The 21795-nt window shown below is 40.4% G+C and overlaps 1 protein-coding gene and 1 non-coding gene across 3 annotated transcripts in view; one reads left to right on the top strand and one right to left on the bottom strand.

Moving 5' to 3' along the window:
• Positions 1-21795, bottom strand: part of Sec63 (SEC63 homolog, protein translocation regulator) — a 58430-nt gene that overhangs the window by 3770 nt on the left and 32865 nt on the right. Inside the window, exons 13-20 of one of the 2 annotated variants that reach the window (XM_051175580.1) lie at positions 21131-21278; positions 15396-15478; positions 12856-12915; positions 12519-12692; positions 8721-8879; positions 7085-7186; positions 4619-4717; positions 669-773 (exon numbers count right to left, since the gene is read on the bottom strand). In XM_051175580.1, the coding sequence (XP_051031537.1) occupies positions 669-773; positions 4619-4717; positions 7085-7186; positions 8721-8879; positions 12519-12692; positions 12856-12915; positions 15396-15478; positions 21131-21278 (930 nt within the window). The remainder of the gene's footprint in view (positions 1-668; positions 774-4618; positions 4718-7084; positions 7187-8720; positions 8880-12518; positions 12693-12855; positions 12916-15395; positions 15479-21130; positions 21279-21795) is intronic. The other variant, XM_051175581.1, reaches the window with a different exon arrangement.
• Positions 15906-16010, top strand: LOC127215243 (U6 spliceosomal RNA). The gene has a single exon (XR_007833929.1). It is a non-coding gene; the product is annotated as a U6 spliceosomal RNA (small nuclear RNA).

Genomic DNA, 21795 nt, shown 5'->3' with positions numbered 1-21795 from the left:
AAGTCGAACCAGTTAAGAATGTACTTCTATGACAAAGTACTAACAGTCCTCCTTCCTGTGCAACAACACTGAGTGGTATCTTATTAGAAGTCTTTGGCTGAGGAAGAAAAATGCAAGCATGCTTTCCAAAGCTTAGCTGGGAGTGACATTCCATGGCTGAGGCAGCTCCTGTATTCTAACAATGGAACATGATTTTGCTCAGTCTCACTCATATAAAAGAATGCCTTGTATGAAAAGCTCAAGGGAAAGAAAGAGTGCTTCAAGCCTTACATAAAGTTTATGCTCTAAGATGATTAAAAAACAAAACAAAACAAAAAAAAAAAAAAAACCCTTCATTTCAGAAATCAATAAACACACCAGTAAGGCCTGTGGAGAAACCTGAGTCCTATTTCCCACCCTCTCCAGGCCTTTTAAAGAGAACAGAGCACACTTGGTAAAGCCCTGAAATGTGCCACATATTATAATATTGTAAGCACATTAAAACAACCACTAAAGCAACTCACAGTTTAAAATGAACTATTACTAAAAAAGCATGAGATGACTGCTTTTTTCTCCCATTATTCTATATGCCCAAACTGGTACTGCTTCCCATACCTTCCTCAGACATTTGCTCAAGGGTTACCAGACTTCGGGAACTCTGGTCATTTGTTTTACATCACTATTCTTACCTTCAGTGGCTTAATCTGATCCAAACCCATGTAGGAATCTGATCTCAAGAACACTGTATACTGATAATTTCCAGGCTTGCCTGGTGCAGGAAACTTCAGTTCTACCTAAGAAGATAAAAATCAATGCTTAAAAGTCTGTATTATGTAAAAGAAGCAATAGAATGTCTTTAAACTTCCTTAGAGTACTTAGGAGCCTCGTAGTACCTCAGGTGACTTACAGAAACTCTCCTAATAACAAACATGAGTGAGCTCTACTGTATTATAAGCACCAAACAAAAAGGAAACCATGTTAATCAGAACTATTGGGGTTCGTTTCTATGTATACAATTCAATAAGGCCTGTTGAAATAACCAAATTCTATGCCTTTAAAATCAAAAAGGCTCTGAGAAGAAGGGGCAGAAGGAATACAAGAGTCAGGTATGCTGCAAAAATAACGACAGAGGCCCTGAGAACAAGGCCCCACAACCCGAGGGGCTGTTGGCAGTTAATATTTGCTGGAGGACAAGGGTGTCATTTTTTCCCATGGTTAAAGTTGCCTATACTCTAGTAAACAGCCTCCCACCCATGCTCAGCATGCTAATTAAATTTGGTGGGCGCACACACACACACACACAAGCACGCACGCTCACACACGCATGCACACATACACACTCACAGACATGCACGCACACTCGCGCGCACACACGCACAGGCACACACTCTCACACACAGACACACAGACACACAGACACGCGTGCGCGCGCACGCGCGCACGCACACACACGGTTTCTGAAGACAAGGGAAAGAATCAAAGGGGACAATGCAGAGATAAAAACAACTAAAACTGATTATATGCATACATGAAAACTCAAAATATAAAAACATTTTTAAAAAATTACATATTTCCACTCAATTATATTTTTCTGTAAAATCTGGGGAGGGAGAATAACCTGATTTACCTGAAATGCCATGAAGAAAATACATTTAAAACGGGCTGCTGAGTGGTGGTGGCGCACGCCTTTTATCCCAGTGCTCAGGAGGCAGAGGCAGACGACGGATCTCTGCGAATTCAAGGCCAGCCTGATCTACATACAGAGCAAGTTCCAAGACAGCCAGGGTGATACGGAGAAACCCAGTTTCAACAAACCAAAACACAAAACTGGTAATATGAACTGTCTACGGCAGAGGACAAGCCAAGCAGGACACGGCCAAGGAGGGCTGCAGAGAGGTGGAAAATTGAAGAGCATTTCACATACACATGGAGATGTACAATTTAGAGTTTGTCCCTCTTGTTTCTTGTCTTGCTGTGGTCCAATGTATCTTCACTATGTTCCTGTTCCTTTCTTTTGAAATAGCGATGTACATTCTGTGCCACAGTATGTTGGAAGTATGTGATTTACTTTTTGTTTTGATTTTGCAGTTAAGGAGACTTTTAAACAATGCTGAGGCTGTGACAAATTACAGGCATTTTTGAAGTTGTACTGAATGAATTTTTGCGTCGTGATATAACTGCAAGGGGGGGTGTTTAAGTGTGGTGGTTTGATCAATAGCCTCCATAGACTCACGTATTTATTTGAATGCTTAGGCACCAGGGAATGGCAATATGTTGAGAAGGATCGGGAGGTGTGGGCTTGTTGGGAAGGTGTGTGGCCCAGGCTCTGTCTCCTGGGCCCACAGATCAGGATGTTGGTACCGCCCCAGCATCATGGTGCTGCCACTAGATAATGTACTAACCTCTGAAACCATAACCCAATTACATGCTTTTCTATGGCCATGGTTTCACTCACTTTAAATCTGGACCACACCTTCTGGCGGTAGCCTACATAAAGGACATGGAAGGCAGCTTCTTTTGCTTTTTATCTGCTTGTCCTCATTCTCATTGGCAAGTTCATATATTTTGTTGCTGAGGAATTCCTTCCCTGGCATTAGAGCCTATTTCTTTGGGATTCCAACATATACTGAAGATCATCTCAGACTGAACAATTCTTGGATTTTCTCTGAGGTTACATGCCCATTGCTGGACTAGATGAACCACGGCCTGTACGCCTCCCCCATTCACTCTATCAGTTCTTTCCTCTAGACCTCTAGAGAACCCTGACTAATAATACAGTCAGTGTCTACAACAATCCTGAAATTTGTCAAAGTCCAAGCTGACAGAGTTTTCTTCCTTAAAAAGGAACACACACACACACACTCTCCAAGATACAGTACAATAGAGTACAGCTCCCGAGAGTAAAATTACAATGTCATTAAGGCAGTCAATCCTGATTGACTGAGTTAGAAACACCCAGACTAGTAAAACACATATCTGGGTGTGTCTTGAACTGAAGACCTATGCTATGATGCAATTATTGGAAGGTGGGCCTTGGCTAGAGGAAGTAGGTCGTAGGAAGCGTGTGCCTATGAAGACCTCATCTTGTCCTTGGCCCTTCCCTATCCTCCTACTTCCTGGCTGTCCTTAGATGAACAAGTTTACTTCCATGCCTGTACCTGTCGTGCAACTAAAATTAACTGACTATTTGCCAAACATGGGTGTACCCTCTGAAATTAATCCTCCCTCCTTTTAAAATACCCAGATACCTGGAGAGGCCACCATATACCCTGGAACTAAAGTCACAGGCTAGCACGAGCCACCTCAGGTAAGCGCTGGGCATTAAACCAGGATCCTCTGAGATCAGTATTTACTCTTAACCACTGAACCATCTTCTCTATCTCCCTTCTTTAATTCCTTCTCTCAGGTACTGGTCACAGAGACAGACAAATAGAATAAAGGGGAGTGGGGGCAGAATTAATGGCACATAATAAAATAATGAATTCCAAACTGAAACAGTAAATTACCTGTTCTTTGATTTTTCAAGGCAAAGTATAGTCTACTTAGCAGTAATCCAAAAGAACAAAAATTTTAGCTTTAAAAAAAATAATTTACTTTATTTCATGTGCATTGGTGTTTTGCCTGCATGTGTATCTGTGTGAGGGTGTCAGGTTCACTGAAACGGGAGTTACAGACAGTTGTGAGCTGTCACAGGGGTGCTGGGAATTGAACCTGGGTCCTCTGGAAGAGTAGTCAATGCTCTCAACTACTGAGCCATCACTTCAGCCCCCAAATTTTAACTTTTTACGTAAAATATCATTAGAGTCTAAAGAGTAGACACAAAGGTTTATGTCTGTAGACAGTGAATGGGAAAACTGCCTCAAAACATGTAAGTTACTGTAGAATAATCCTCCTGCATACTCTGAGCATATATTACTCTCATTGGTTAATAAAGAACTAACTGGCTGGTAGCCAGGCAGGAAGTATGCGTGGGACAGCTAACTGAGAATCTATGCTGTAAGAAAACAAAGGAGGATTAGTAGACCCACCAGGACACACAGAGGGAGCAAGACACGCTGGAGGACAGGGGAAGCCCTGAGCCATATGGCAATACATACATTAATAGAAATGGGTTAATTTAAGTTGTAAGAGCTAGATAGTAACAGGCCTGAGTTATTGACCGAGCATTTATAATTAATATTGAATCTCCATGTCAGTTATTTGGGAATTGGTGGCCGGGACAGAAACTTCTGCCTACAGTAAGTTGCCTGGTATGGTAATGTAAGTCTGTAATCCCAAAACCTGGGAAACAGAGGCAGAAGGATCAGGAGTTCGAAGCCAGTGTCAGCTACATAGAGATCCTGAAGCTAACCCCAACAAAAACAAACACACACATGCAATGAGCAAATTACAATAAATAGAATTAATAAAAACTTAAAGTAGTTGGGTGGTGGTGGCACACACCTTTGATCTCAGCACTAGGGAGGCAGAGGCAAATGGATCTCTGTGAGTTCGAGGCCAGCTTGATCTATAAAGAGTTCCAGGACAGCCAGGACTGTTATACAGAGAAACCCTGTCTCAAAAAACATAGACAATAAAAGTTTTAATAAAGCATCATGAAGTGTAAGACATTAAAGCAGAAATATCGTCGGCTCATCACCTCTTCTGTGTCCTTCAGTGTACACACATGATACGGCATGGATATTAGTGTCTGTTCTTTCCTGTCTGCAATATAGAGCCACCACCACTCTTGCTTTTCCTGCAAGGGAAAAAGAAAAAGAGAGGGCGCGAGCCGTCAGGGAGGACTGGAGAAGCAGCAAACTGTCTTACTTTAAGGGCGCGCTGTCCTTGTCCTGCTCAGTGCTGCATCCTCAGCACGGCACAGCGCCCAGCACATGCGCCAACGGTACAAAACCACTGCAGGACATTCGCACGGCTCCCCAAATAATCCCCTGTGTAGCTCTTGGAGTCTCAACAGCTCCATTAATGGATCTCAACATTAAAAATCTATGATTTACTTTAAGATGTTAAAAGATATTCTAAAAAGGAAAACAATTATTATATCATACAAAAAAAAATCAGTTATTCTACCTAGTGATAAGCAAAAACCAATGTATGAGTGGAACAGACTTGGGCAGCCCAATAAAAATACCAATGCAGTAAACGCTTTACACTTATAAGAGAACACCTCAGATTTTAAGTACATTTATCTTTCATTGCACACTACTAATTTAATAAGCTCAGCATTTCTGGCTGAATTTCTGAAAGATCGGAATACAAAAAGCTCATTAGGAAACCACCACTAGAATGCACAACGAGAGCTAGGAATTAGAAATGATACAACAAAGGCAAAAAGTGATTTTATTAATGAACCCAAAGCCAAGCAGTCAGCATGCACCATGCCTCGCTTTGGTGTGCCAATCACCATCACTGTGCTACGCCTCCCATTAGTGAACACTGCTAGACATTTGCTCAACATCTCTTGTTTTAAGGACTGAGTGGGAAAGATACCTGTTTTAAAGAAAACTGTTGGACACTAAAAATAAACTCTAGGATGTGCTAAATATACATTTAGCCAAAATAGCACTATCATATCCTAAACTCTCAATTTTCTAACACTTAAAAAAAAAAATCTATAGATAAGAGCAAAGATACCCTGTTTAAAAAAAATAAAATAAAAAATTATTGAAATAGTAAATTTCTCTGAGAAATATTTCTATTTATAAATCCCAATCTTTTCCATTTATTTTACCCTTTAAGGTGACTTACTGACATTTTTTTAATGTTTGTATGTATGTTGGTGTATGCATGCCGTGATGCATGTGTGGCGGTCAGAGGACAACCAGTGGAATCGGTCCTCCCTGTCAGTTCCATGTGGGTACCAGGGCTGGGACCCAGGTCGAGGGGCTAAAGAGGGACATGTACCTGCTGGTCCATCTCACTGGCCCTTCTGTCTTTCCATTATTACTTTTATATTTTTTTTAAACAATGCTACTTTAAATGCAACCAAAAGTTCTTCTGTTGAGTTCCATAGGCCACAAACCACTCAGCATGATTAAGGCTAGCAAGTAATCACAAACGTGTAATGCTGAGAACAGCTCCTAATAACAAATTCATTTCCATTTAACCTGAGGATTGCCGAGGCCGTGGGATGATTTCTGGGGTGTGTGTGTGTGTGTGTGTGTGTGTGTGTGTGTGTGTGTGTGTGTGTTTCATTCATGCACACAGTTTATACAAACCTAACAATCTCAACATGCAGTATTAATGGAGACTTTTATGGATGTCAGGTCTGCTGTTGCAGTGAGAAAAGAATGAAAAAAGAAAGTTGTGCTCAAATAAACTTTGTTCACAATACATTATCACATGCAAAAGCAGGCAGACGCAGGCATGGTGGCACACGTCTTCAATCTCAGCTCTAGGGAGGCAGATGCAGGTGAACCAAAGTCAAAACACTGCATTCATCTCATAAAGCCTCCTCTCACTACTAAATGCAAATAGCCATTGAGCACAACACTAGGTAATAGGAGCAGAGATACAGAGGCACAGAAAATCATACAAACTTAGAAAGTTAATACCCCTGTAAACAACATAATCACGGAAAGTTATTCATATTATAGTGTACCCTACCCTTTATTAGGAGGAAGACTGTGGTGCTTTGAACACATAGGATCCCTATAGACTCATGTGTCGGGATATTTGGCCTATAAGGAGTGCCACTATTAGGAGGTATTATAGCCTTGTTGGGATAGGTGTGGCCTTGTTGGAGGAAGTGTGTCACTGTGAGGGCAGACGTTAAAAGTCTCAGGAGCTCAAGCCTATTTACTTCCGCTGGTCCAGATGTTGAACTCTGAGATCCTTCTCTAGCACCTTGTCTGTCTGTATGCTGCCATGGATTAAAGCTCCAAACTGTAATGAGCCCCAATTAAATGCTTTCCTTTATAAGCGTTGCCATGATCATGTTGTCTCTTCATAGCAATAAAATGGTAACTAAGAGAGTGACCAAACAAAAATACACCAGTTATTACACTTTGGAGTAACAAACATGCCACAAAGCAGTCCAAATAGAATGGGAAGTATGAGGAAAGAAGAAATAGAATAATGAAACACTAGGCTGGGTACAACTCACCTCGGGAAAGTAAAGACTGTACACAGGGTGCGTTATCTTTGACTTGGTTTCCAGAAGAGCTCTCTCTTTTCTCTGTATGCTTTGTTGTAACTCTTGCCACTCCTAGGAGAAAAAAGGAAAAAAAAAAAAAAAAAGAATACTTAAAATCTGGTATCTTGTAGAGACTATTTAATGGAGAGTTTCTAGCTTTTTCTTTTGACGATGCCAACCAGCTATTGAGGATTATAAGTTCATTTCCACAAATCTTATCATTGTCTGGCACAACCGTAACTATGCCTCTAAGTCCCACAGCACACTGACACTCCTGTTCCAGATCTGGCCCTGAGCCTATACCATTGCTCCCTTCCTTGTCCATTTTGTTCTTATCATCAGAACTATCTACACTTCTCTGAACTTACTAACCCAGTGCACTTGCCCTAAACCCTGGGGGTTTCTGGTCACACCGTCAGTCTTGTAAACTCCTACTCCTAATTCAGTACAGTGAAATCCTACTATATCAACTCCCAAGAAAATCCTCCCAAGAATGTTCCTCTGTCTTAGAACTTAACCATCACACTACTGTGCCATTACTACAGTTTGCATAACATGTATTAATTCCTGTAAACAACATAACATTTATTTTAAGTCTGTTGGTCCTGACAGCCAGGATGTTCTAAGGCAAAAGCTATTTTGTATTTGTCTTGGACCCTATAGACTAAATCATGCTTAGGATGAAATAGACTATGACTCTGTTGGTTAATTGCTTATGCCTGGTCTTCTAAAGAAACTCATCTGTAGCTGGACAGAGTGGTGAATGCCTTTAATTTCAGCACCATGGCAGAGGAACTAGCAGACTCGTCTTTACTTGCTTTCTCTGTTCCCAACGATAGGTAGGTCCATGAGCTCCCTGTTCCTCTGCAATCCACTCCCCACCTATTCCAAGACTCCCTACCGCCTCAGAGACTACTCTATCTCAGGGGATCGCTTTTTCTATCACAAACCATGAGGTTACTTTTGGATTTATAACCCTGTTAAAAGAGCAAGTGAACAGAGCTCAGTATACACTTCATTTGCAATGACTCTCCTGCGTATTCTCTTCTGCATCATTTCCAAAAATCAAGTGAGGTTTGATGCACATACAATGTACCTCACCGTCTTAATAAACTCTTTAATCACCTTACAAAAACAAGGTGACATTCTAAAAGCTTCCCTTTCAACTGACTCTCCACCATCAGGTCTGCAGTGATGTTTCTTCTCAGCAGGATCTGGAACCCGTGGAGGGGACCTTCACGGGCTGCCCCTGTCTCCTTCCCACCTTCCCTTACTCCTAATTACACAGACATCTTCCACCACTGAACAGAATCGGCTCCATTTCGTAATTTCAACAAATCTGAGAAAACTAGGATTTCCAATCCTTGTTTGAAATGATTTTCCTTTATAATCACTGACAGGAATTCCTCAAAACAAGTGAAACCTTCAAGTAATACAAATCTAAAATGGATGAGTTTTTAAGGCAAGTAAACAAGCAAAGGACTCAACAGGCAGCTCCAGGGATCACCAGAAGCCTGACCCCGGTGATTCAAACTAGCAAGCCTGAGCTCGATCTATCCTCACACAACACGGGTAGGGGAGACAGGGGCCATCACACAGGGCTTACTGCTTCATCGTCTTTGTTTTGCTTTTCATCTTGCTCTCTATCAGACTCTCTGTCACTACCATCATCTTTTTCACTCTGGGAATCTCTATTGGTTTCTTCCTCTTCAGAATCACTGCCTTTGTCGGAAATGTCATCTTCTTCCTCCTTTATTGAAGCTTCCTATAAGACAAGAGCAAAAACGAAAGTTCTGGAAGTCAGCATACATTGTTCTGAGTCTCTGAAGCTAATTTAATGTCAACACAACTGAGCTGGCTCAATATCAGAATTTCACTATTCACAACCAAAGTTCTCACCAGCAAAGAAAGGCAAAGACAGAAAAAATATTAAGAGGAAAAAAACAAAACTTGTGAGTAAAACTGTCTTTACTCACAAAGGATACAACTGCTTATGTGGGAGTTTATTAAAACACCTACAAATGTTGAAACCAAGGCAAGTCACTAAGACTTCTTTAATTCTTTAAGATATAGCTGCTATATTCCTACAAAGCAGTAATAGCTACTGAAAATGAAACTAAATGTCATTTAAAATTACACCAAAGTTACCCAGTGCATAAGCAGTACAGTTGTGCCACACCTGTCCTTCACTGCTGGAGAAAGTTAAAGAAGATCTAAATTTATAAAGACAGGCAATAAATGTGAGTGAACAAAGACCAAGCAAAAATGCTATATTCATTCCCCCTATCAGACCATAGATTCAATTAATGCTAATCTAAATCCAGAATGACTTTTTAGTGAAAATTATCACTCACTCTAAATGTTTACCTGGATGAAAAATAGTTAAGAAAATAAGTAAAATTGCAAGCTGGGGAATTTAGAGTTTAATCTACAATTAAGCTAGTATGACTGGCAAAGAATAAGCAGATGCAATGACTACAGCATCTGCAGTGACACATTACAAGTAATATGGCCACCTGTTCTACACAAAACAGCACTGCAATTCAAGAGAAAAGAACTGTATCTTCAATAAATACTGAAATATTCCATAATTTACATTATCAATGAAATTCATTCAAAATAGATCACATAGCTGAAGGTAATATTAAAATAAATTCACAGCAGCTGTGGTTGCTTGTACAAGATCAAACTAGTTAACATTCCAGAATGAAGCCCCAATCCACAGCATAGAAACTATTGATTAATGATGGTTTGAGGGCAAGAAAAGTCAGTTAAGGGTGTGGCCCCTGGCAGGTTCACCATATTCTGTGTACGGTCCCACACTCATGAGTATACACATAGCACAAACTGGACTACTGGACTATGTTTTTTTAAAGGAGACAGGAATGTGGAGTAGATCTGGGAGGAGTTATTGGACAATTATGATCAAAATACACTGTATGTATGTGTAAAATTCTCAAAGAGTAGAAAATAAATTTGGGATAAAGTATGGGTATGTGGCTGTGGCTGGCCTAGATCTCTGTATGCAGCCAACCAGACTGAGACACCTGCCTCTGCCGTCAAGTGCTGTGGGATTAAATACATAAAGGTGTGTATCACCACACCCAGCTGTAAAAGGCATTAAAAAAATTAAAACTAAAATAGATTTAACTAAAGTAATCAAAAAGCTACTCATACCCAGAATACATAAAGGGTTCCATCAAATCCTTAAGACAAACAATCCATGAGCAAGACTAACAGAACGGCCACTAAGTACATTTAAAAAAAAAAAAAAAACCCACTCAAATCATTAGGTCAATATAAATGAAAACCAACATAACATCACCACAGACCACCCAAATGGTTAAACCAAAAGAAGGGAAACCAAGTAGAGGCTAGAGCACAGGCACTGGACTCCCAGCCTTAGCTGGGGTGGTTTAAAATGGCAGGATTCGGAAAATGGTTCTACTGATGAGTTAAACACAACTCCTTATGACTCAGCCCCACTTCTGTGTAGAAAATGACCATAATAACCATGCACAGAGAGTATATTACAAAAGCACCTTTAGCTAGGTTAGATTAAAATGGCAAACCCAAACAGAGAGACTGTGTTTATGTAATAAAATAGCACTGGAATACACACATGCGCAGTTTCTTTCCATCTCGACTATCCCTACAACTAATACAAAAGTAAGAAACCTTGAGCCAGGATCAGGAAGACTGTTCAGTGGGTAAAGGTGTTTGCCACCAAGCCTAATGACCTGAGTTCAATCCCTGGGACCCACATGACAGAAAGAACAAGCTGTCCTCTGATCTCCATACATGTCACAAACATGCAGACACAATCAATCAATCAATCAATCAATGGTTTTTAAATGTTTAAAGGAAGACTGAGGGGCTGGAGAGATGACTCAGCAGTGAAGAGTACTGGCTGCTCTTGCAGAGGACTTGAGTTTGAGTCCCAACACCCACAAAGTGACTCACAAATACCTGTAACTCCAGTTCCAGGGAATCCAACGCCTTCTTCTGGTTTCACAAGCACCAGGCACACATGTACTGCACATACATACACAAAGACAAAAGATCCATACACATAATATAAAAACTAGGGACTGGAGAGATGGTGTAAGGGTTAAGAGCAAGCACTGATCTTGAGGACGTGAGTTCAGTTCTGTACCAGGAGGCTCATGACAACCTGTTAACTGCAGCTCTAGGAGAGATGACCCCTTCTTTAGAGTCCAGGCACTCGGCACAAATATGCAAACATACACACAAATGGCATACGTTCACATAGACTCATGGATAATTCTTTTTTATTTGTTTGTTTTTTAAGAAGGTTTTTCTCTGTGTAGCCCTGGCTGTCATAGAACTTGCTCTGTAGAACAGGGTAGTCTCCAACTCAGAGACTCATCCATCTACCCCTACCTCACTATGCCTGTCATGAAAGGAAGGAAGGAAGGAAGGAAGGAAGGAAGGAAGGAAGGAAGGAAGGAAGGAAGGAAGGAAGGAAGAGTCAGCATTATAGCACACATCTTTAATCCAAGCACCCAAGCAGCACAGGCATGGGTATGTCCGTACATGTGAAGCCATTCTGGTCTAGATAAGGAGGGAGGGAGTGGGCAAGGGGGGGCGAGTTGGAGAAAAGAATGTCAGGGTTAGAGAGAAGGCACGGTGGTTAGGAGAACCGACTTTTCTAAAGAAGCCATGCTGCGGCTAACAACCTCTGCAATTCCAGGTCCAGAGAACCCACCTTCTTCTGGCTGTATCTGGCTCTCCAGGGTACTGCACATACGTGATGCAAAGACATGTATACAGGCACTCATGCACATAAAATAAATCCTAGAGAATTATGTCATTTATGTGAAATTTACTAATAAGTAAAATTACAGTGACTACAGTCACAGGAGTGGGTAGAGAGATGAAGCACTCGATGGAAGAATCGCTGACTATGAAAGGACATACAGGAGCTCTTCTGAATGCTAATAAGGTTTATAATATTTGTTTTTGTTCATAAGTGCATGTATGTGCCTGTATCTATGTGTGGTATGTGCACCTTGAGTATGAATGATAACTGATCCCCTGGAAATGGAGGAATAGGGAGTTGTGAGCCGCCAACACAGGTGCGGTGCTAGGAATGGAATTCAGGTTCGATGTACGAACAGTAGACACTCGTAACTGCTGCGCCACCTCTCAAGCCCAGGGCTTTAAATCTTTGAGCTGGGCATAGCTCGGGGTAGAGCACTTTCCTAGTGTGCATGAGACACTGGTTCAGTTTCCAGCATTAGGAAGGGAGGAGTAAGGGAGGGAGGCGAATCTCGACTCGGGTTTAATGTGCAGATTCACATGTGAACTTGAGAAGCTGTGTGCGTATTTGAGCCGTCTGCTATCTACAGATCAATCACAGAGACAAGGGCAGCAGACTTACACTCCCGACAACTCCATTGGCCTGCTTCTGCTTCTGCTGCTTCGCCTGAGGCACGGGCACCGCGGGGGGCTTCTTTTTTAAAGGCTTCTTTTTTTTGGACTTGGGCATTTTCTTGGGTCCTTTGCTCTTCTGTTGCCACCCTCCTCTTGCCTTGATCTTGCTGGCATCGCTCTGCTGCAAACCACATGCGGCTACTAAGGCTTAACAGTCACTTTTAGAAGGAACTGATAAAAATGTGTGTTTTCACAAACTATACTACACCCCACAGTGATACAAGCCAACCAAAGCAGCACACAGAACATCTCTTCATTAAGAAGTAAGAAAACGCAAGTGTTACCCCGTCTTCCGCAGGCTGTTCCTCAGCAGCACAGATGGACTGCTCCTTTTCAAATACTTCCTAGAGGCAACAAGAACAACGACATCTATAAGCCCACGTTTGTCTTTCACATAAAACACAAAATATTTTAAAAATGTCTATCTATAAAGGTTTTGTCAATTAGTTGCAATTGAGAGGGTGAGTAAGCTTGGCAGTCCTAAATCTGTACATACGCAGAGAGCAACTGTCTGAAGTACCTTATAGCTGTTAAAAATAGACTCTGAAAAGTACAGCCTCCTAAGTTAACAAATTCAGTGACTTAATATAGGCAAATTCATTATAAAGTCAAAAATATTCCAATTTAAAAGTTCATTTTATTCTATTAGGAATTAAGCAAGAATATTTTAATGAGAATTTGAGTATATCATATTATTCTAGTTTTCACCTTTAAGGAACCACTATAAGTTTGTTCATTATTATTAATAGATTACCAAGAAAATCCATACGTATATCTTTAAAACATATCTAGTAATCACATAATTTAATCAGAATCAACACTAGAACTATCAATTTACAATTTAAAGTTCAATTAGAACTTAGTAAGATGCATACTGGAAATTGACAAGTGGTATAGGTTGTGCTTAAGAAATGTCTTAGAGCCGGGCAGTGGTGGCGCACACCTTTGATCCCAGCACTCGGGAGGCAGAGGCAGGCAGATCTCAATGAGTTTGAGGCCAGCCTGGTCTACAGAGCTAGTTCCAGGACATCCTCCAAAGCCACAAAGAAACCCTGTCCCAAAACAAAACAAAACAAAAACAGAAAGAGAAAGAAATGTCTTAGAATTATGCAGCCAATAAATGAAAACAAACAAGCTCTACAAGGGACAGGCTAGCCTAAGAGGACGATAAACTGGTGTCACCACTTTGTTTTTGTGGTTTTGACAGGGTCTCATCATGTAACCCAACTGGCCAGAATTCATAATCCCCCTGCCTCAGCCTCCTGAGCCCAAGTTGACACCATTTATTTAAATGTCTGCTGTATTTAAATACTGCGTCTAAAACAATTGAAAAAGCATATTTTGTAGTTCAACGTCTTAAACCAATTGTGGCACTGGTCTAGAGTTCCTAAGAGGCACCTTTTTTGTTTTTTAATCTTGAGTCAAAATTTACCCAAATACTTCCTTACCACTTAATACCATAAATTAAACATTGTATTTGATAAGTCCAGCTACAAATACATGAGTGATAACTTTACTAATGGACTTGAAAAGTAGCATAAACACGTAACAGAAATGGAGAGAAAAAGTGGAAGGCACACACGCAAGTGTATTTTAAAGGAGTAAAGCAATGTACGTGGTTATGTGTATATACAAACCCACTGCAGAGATTCGGAATTAATATGGAAGGACAATGAGCAGCCATCTGAGGCTGACACGAGCATGGACAGGCGTGAAAAAGTGGGTTTTCATAAACAGAACAAAACAAGCAAAAACCCAAAACATTAAGCTGTACAGCACACATCGATTTCAGAGTAACCATCATGTTTAAATTTCTTTCTAAGCATTATATCTTTTTCACATTATCTGAAAGTTATTTCCAGTGTAAATTTTAAATATTTTGAAGAAAACTAAAACTCTTAAAGAATTTACTAAAATGAAGGTACTGAAATTAACAATTTCCATAACCATCACATATCAGTATAAAAACTATACTTACAATCATAAACACGAAGAATGAACCTATTTCTAGTTTTTAGTACCCATGAAAACTATCATAAATTATAAAGCATCTACAGAACTTTTTCCATTTAGGTCTTGTTACAAGTTTTAAAAACACACTTAAACTGAGAAAAATAAGCACAAAAATCTTAACTCATGAGGCATGAAAACACAACTACACATTAAGTGGGATGTGCATGTCTGTAGTCACAGCCCCCAGGAAGCTGAGCCAAACGTAACAGGGCAGTGTAGACTACATAGTAAGACCCTGTCTCAAACATAAAACAATATTCAAGCCAGGCGAAGTGCTAGCCACACAAGCATGAGGAACTGACCCACGTGTAAAAGGTAGGGTGGGGGCCTAAAAAGGCATCTTAGTAGTTTAGAATACTTGTTGCTCTTGCAAGGACCTGGGTTCAATACAAGCACCCATGTTATCGCTAGCAGCCATCCACAAGTACAGACCCAGGGCAGCCAATGCCCTCTTCCCATCTGTGAAGGCACCAGGCACTCACAGGGTGGACATGTATACACACAGGCAAAACATTTGTATATGCAAAATGACTGAATTTAAAAAAAATTTAAAAATGAAGCCAGGCACAATGGACAGCACGTGCTTATAATTCCAGTAGTAGGGAGATAGACAAGTGGGTTTCTGGAACTGGCTGGCCAGGAAGCCTCACTAGACTGGCAAACACCACTGCACCATCAGATTTTGACCTGTAGTCTACACACATATACATGCACCCATGTGCAAACACATGTGCATGTACACAAAACCAACAAATATACAAACAAGCCTTCAAAATAATAAATATGTGTGAATAAATAATAAACTACTTACGGCCATCGTCTGCCTCGTCAATTTAACCAAGACTGTAACGAGGGACCCTACTGTGATGTTGTTGCTGTCCTCGTCATCCAACACTGTAAGACACGAGGGATCAAGCAAAATAGAGAAAACAAGTCCAAGTCAATGCAAGCAGCAACATCTGACTTGCCCAAAACAACCTGGTACTTTAGTATTTTGAAGTATTATGTTTTAAGCTTATTAAAAATAACTTATTAACTATCCTGTGAAACCCTCCAGGTATGTTCAACAACTGCTTTATTTAACCCTTGAAAGACTTTTATGATGTATTTCCCACTTTAAGAAACCAAGGTTCACAGCTGCACTGGTACTGACAAATTTCAAAACCAACTCTGCAGATACTCTCTCATTTTACTTCTCCAACCAATGTCTGTCTGTGAGACTAAAATAATGAAAACATTCCAAATGACCTTAAACATTTAAAGGAGACAATAATTAAAGCAGTAACTTCAAATTTTCCTTTGCACTAAAAAGCTTTTTTAAGTGTTAGCTTTGTACAGACATATTAAAACTGGAACAACAGACAGAAGTTTAGTGTTGCCTGTGTGCAAGAATGCCATGCAAACTCGTGTAGAGTTCCATATTTTTAAGCGTATACTGCCCAGCATGTGCTGTGGTTTGAAAGAGGATGGTCCCCACAGGCTCTTATTTGAATGTTGGTGCCCAGTTGGTAGAACTGTTTTAAGAAGGATTAGGAGGCGTGGCCTCATTGGAGGAGATGTGTCACTGGCAGTGGGCTTTGAGTCCTGCATTATCTCTCTGTGCCTCCAACTCACAGGTCAGGACGAAAGCTTTCAGCTACTGCTCCAGTGCCCGCCTGCCCTCCTGCCCGCCCGCCTGCCCACCCTCCTGCCTGCCTGCTGTCAGGCTCCGTGACGTGATAGTCATGGACTCATCCTGTGTAACTAAGTTAAGTCCCAATTAAATGCTTTCTTTTCTATGTTGCCTTGGTCATGGTATCGTCACAGCAATAAAAAAGTAACTAAAAGAGCACAAAAGATGGTAAAGTGCTTGCTCTGCAAGCATTACGTCCACAGTGTGAACTGTCCACACCCACATGAAAAGCCAGGCATGTAAAGTACATGTAATACCAGCATTGCAGAGTGGAGACCAGTGGAACAGGAGAGCTAGCTGGCTGTCCAGCCTAGCCAAAAAGGCTAGTTTCTGGTTCAGTGAGAGAACCTACTTCAATGCAACAGGGAAAAGAGCAATAGAGAAAACCACTGAACATCCCGCTGTAGTCTCGGCATGCTTACACATCCACATATGTGCATGCAACACACACACACACACACACACCTCCTCTACACACAAAAATACTGCTGCCAATAACATGCAACTTTATAATAGGTGTTATTAAATTAATAAATGCCAATTGTCCATAGCTATATATAATTTATTATGTACCAAATATATAGTATGCAGCAAGACTATTATGGAAAGGGGGCAATGGAAACATTTATTTTTGTAATGTACCTCTAAATTTGAAATGATTTCAAAACAGAAAGTTGGGGAGAATTTTCTTTGGTAGGCCAAGTATGGTTATCAGTCCTGTAAACCCATCATACAAGAGAATAAGGCAGATAGATTGCTGAGGGTTTAGGGCTACCATGAACTAATGAAAATGAAACCAGCCACCAAATAAAAAAATAAGAACAGAAAAGAGTATTTCTTTTGTAATAGATATTACTAAACAGAGTAGCATGTGCAATCGTTTAATTTTGCCATAGAGCTCCATACACTACAATATAATAAATAAAAATAAACTTCTCGAGAATGCTGTAGTGGTACCTAGGCAGGGGAGTTAACTGAGGTGGGCAGCTCACTCCTCTGGGCCAGGGTAATGGCCTGCACTGACTAAGGCGAAGGCAGCTGGGCAGCAGCTTCCTGACTGCAGATAGGACGTGTCCTGCTGCCTCCTGCCCCTGCTGCCAAGACTTCAGCACCATGGGCTGTACTCTCAAAGCCTTAAAGTGCTTGCAAGGTAATTTTGTCAGAGCAATGAGAAAGACCATTTACTACTCATAACTTCTACTCCATTGATATCAGCTCATTTTCCTACAGATTTGATCTGTAAGAAATGTCTTCAATGAGAATTTTTGTTTTTACTATTTTCTAACTTTGTTTAGCTTACAGATTTAGTTTAGTGTACTGTGATCAGCTTTATTATACACCAACTTATGGTCTCTAACACCTATAACTGCTAACGCCACTACTAGTTATGAGGTACCACGTGTGGATCAAGAAAGGGAACGCTACCCTTTCTCCACCTGAGAAGCTCCTGTTATTACAACTCAAGCCTGGGACACATGAGCACATTTCTCATTCTGCAGTACCTGTGACATCTACTGCATCAATGTGTACACATGTTTAGTGTTTTAAGGGGGTGCTACATGGCCTCTAGTGATAAAGGGAAAGCAATCATCTCCACCACCATGTTAAGCACTGGTCTTCTAATCTCTACTCTTTCTTCAAACTATGTGAATCCTATGATACATACAAATAACACAGTAAAATGAACTCTTACTTGTAAAATATTAGCTTAAGATGTATTACATTCTTTTATCTTGTGGAATATGTGTTTAGTGATGCAAAGATGTGTTGCATTCTTTTATTCTGTAAAGCTGTGTTACTGTGCCTGTTTAAAACACCTGATTAGCCTAATAAAGAGCAGAATAGCCAGAAGATGGGCAGAAGAGAGATGGACAGGGCTGCCAGGCAAATAAAATAAATAGGGAAGAAGAAAGAGAAAAGGAATGTGGAAAAGGAGGAGGAGAGGATACCAGTGGCCAGCTGCCCAGCCAGCTACAGAGTAATAAGGAGATATAGAATAAAGAAAAGTAAAATCCCAGAGGCAAAAGCAAAGCTGACTAAAAACAAGCCAAGCTATGGCTGGGCATTTATAAATAAGAATTAAGACTCCATGTATTTACTTGGGAGCTGAGTGGGCGGTGGGCCCCCAAAGATCAAAGAGTAAAACAAAAACAAACAAACAAAAAGCCAACTACACTTAATTTTCTTGAAAACAAACCTCTTCAAAGATTATTTTTCTAAGCATGTATGTTTTACAACAACTGATTATAATATAATTATAAATCCCAAATCTGATTCGATTAAAACACTAAATCCCTAAATGCAGTTTTTAAAGACTCATGTTTATTTTACACATATGTGTGAATCACTGCAGGCATGCATGTGTACACATATGTGTGAATCACTGCAGGCATGCATGTGCACACCATGTGAGGCTAGTGTCCAAGGAGTTATAGGTGGACAAGAGCTACCAGGTGGGAGTGTGAATTGAACCTGGGTCCTCTGCAAAAGCAGTGAGTGGTTTTTGGGTTTCTGTTTTGTTTTGTTTTTTTGTTTTGTTATTGGTGTTTTGAGACGGTTTCTCTGTGCAGTCCTGGCTGTCCTGGAACTTGCTCTGCAGACCAGGCTGGCCTCAAACTCAGAGATATCTGCCTGCCTTCATCTCCAAAGTGCTGGTGTTAAAGGTGTGCACCACCACCTGGCATAGCAAGTGCTCTTAACCTCCGAGGCCTCTCCAGCCTCTAAATGCAGCACTTAGACAGGGATCTTAAAGTCTAAAAACTCACCAATCTAAAAGGAAACTCCAGCCTCTAAATGCAGCACTTAGACAGGGATCTTAAAGTCTAAAAACTCACCAATCTAAAAGGAATCCCAAATCCCAGAAAAAGTTGTCTATGTGTAAATACTTTGCAAATGTCCTATAGGCTAGACAAGCTGAAACCAAATGACACTGTTTGGTTCCCTGTCCCTAGCGTCCCAATTTTAGGAAATCATTTACTTCTCATTTATATCAGAATACAAATTCAGTAAGGCAAAGTGCCTTAAGCATAGATCTCCAGATACCGGTAAAAGCACACAGCACTCAATGGTTTTTTAAAAGATTATAAGGCAAAATGTCTGTCATCACATAACAGCATCCATTATGTTGTTTTTAATCCTAATCTCAACTAGACCATGAACTCCTTAAAGACAGAACTATTCCTAACATTTTCCTGCATTCTTTAGGTATACCTAGAGTGTTCTCTCAACAGTGAACTGGTGAGTGTTACAACTCAGAACTATACCACAGACAGAATAAACCAATAATCTGTAATTCTGTGTTCAAAGTACTACTCAGCTACTAAAATGGTGACAGGGCAATTATGTAGGTAGAAAGTGTTTTCACTGAAACAGATACAAAGACAGAGATATAAAACACACACCCACACGGTAATTCTGTTTTCTTTCTTCCTGAACTGTTTCCCTGGTGACAGGGTTTCTCTGTGTGACAGCCTCAGTTGCCCTGGACCTTACAGTGTAGAACAGGCTGGCTTTGAACTCACAGAGATTCACCTGCTTCTGCCTCCCGAGTGCTGGGAATAAAGGTGTGCTCCATCACCTGGCTTTTTTCCTTTTTTTTTTTTTTTTTTTTTTTTTTTTTATTTTATTTTATTAAATTGTTGTTGTTAATTTTCTAAGCTTACTATAGATAAATGTCGATTTCAGCACTAAATAACTATTTAACAATATATTTGAAATCTGTCATCATACTAGGACTCCACGGAAAAGCCCTGAAGGAGGAAGAGCCCATGATGGTCCAGTGAGAGCTGCCGACGGGTCCAGAGGCACAGAGGGTACAACTAGTATTTTCAATACGTCAATTTAAGAAAAGACCACATAGCATAGCCAGGGTTCAAGACAAGAGTGGCAGCCCATGACATGAACAATAAAGCAAGAACCATAGGGAGAGGGTGCAGTCTGCACTCTGAGCATGACTGCCTGCCCAGATCCATGTGTGAAGAATTCAACTAAGGTTAAATCTTTCATATCCTCACTGAGAACTAATTTCCAATTATAGACGACTGATACACAACCTTGTACTTAGCACAACTGTAACAAACATAAAAGCAGGGTTTTAACCAGAGAACTACAGCTCTGCAAAGTCTAACTACAAATGACGTTACTAAAGTGTTTTTAAAAGCAGACACAGTGGTCCACGATGACTGTGTTGTAGAATATTATTTTAAGATGTGTTATAGCTGTTTGTGCCATGGAACATTTGTTTAGTGATGCGAAGATGTGCTGCATTCTTCTACCTTGCATTTGTTTAACTCTGTGAAGCTGTGTTACTCTGCCTGTCTAAAGCACCTGATGGTCTAATAAAGAGCTGAACGGCCAACAGCAGGGCAGGATCAAGTATGGGAAGGGCTGGGAGGCAGAGGAAATAAATAGGAGAAATCTGGGAAGAGCAGATCTAGGAGGAGAGACAGAAAAGGGCTCCAGGCGCCAGTCCCACAGCTACACAGCAAGCCACAGAGTAAAAGGTAAAGAAAGGTATACAGGGTACAGAAAGATAAAAGCCCACAGGCAAAAGGTGGATGCCATAATTAAGTTAAGAAAAGCTGGCTAGAAACAAGCCAAGCAAACGGTGGGCATTCATAGGTAAGAGTAAGACTCTGCGGGTGTATTTATTTAGGATCTGGGTGGGCGGCCCCTCAAAGAGCAAAAACCAAGGAGAATGACTGGGGTATCGGCACCGGTAAAGCACACTTCCAAGTGTGAAGAAGCCTGGACTACATAGTCAATGCATGCTCTACAGGACAACACAGTGAGATGGGGAGGAAGGAAAAGAATGAATATGAGTCAAATACATGAGCCAAATCACCCAATGCACAGCAGGGAGGGCCCCCACTTACCCTGTGACTTTATGTCCATAGTCACATACGGAAAACTCCCAAGGACAGCCATGACCTCTTCATACTTATCATCTTCAAGGAAGTGTAGCAGACTACGGCGATCTGATTCCTTTAAACTGACCAAATCCTGGATAGTTTTAATTTTGTACTATAAAAAAATAAAATTTTTCATAAAACGAAAATTGTGGCTTGCTGACCAGAATAAAATCCAGCAACTTCAGATAAAAGGGTAACGTTATGGACATTTCAGGGCAAGAGAGCTAAAACTGAGGCTGCGTTTCTATAAATTCATTACAGGCTTATTTTTTTTAGTCAGAAAAAAAAAGCAGAGTAAAAAATTAAAAAAAAAAGTTCATATAGAATATTGACTCAAGCAACAACTACTGTCCTAAATTTATCTAGATTCAGTTTTAAAAATAAAGCCTTCCAAGTACAGGTGGTCTCTAAAGGCTTCACTAAGTTAAATGAATTTAAACTAACTGTAATTTAAGCACTAGATACTTAATTTTTATTTTCACAGAGATTAAATCATGAAGCAGATAGAATTTCAACTCTAGGATTCTGTTATTTCAAATTATTACTTAACATTGATGAAATTTATAATGGCAATATGATAAAGGACTGAGAACTTGGATACAGATTCTTACACAGTTATTATCTTTAAT

This window comes from Phodopus roborovskii, unplaced genomic scaffold, assembly GCF_943737965.1.
Source record: "Phodopus roborovskii unplaced genomic scaffold, PHOROB, whole genome shotgun sequence".
Classification (NCBI taxonomy): domain Eukaryota; kingdom Metazoa; phylum Chordata; class Mammalia; order Rodentia; family Cricetidae; genus Phodopus; species Phodopus roborovskii.
The sequence above is the reverse complement of the archived record's forward strand: the minus strand, read 5'-3'. Positions and strand labels throughout refer to the sequence as shown.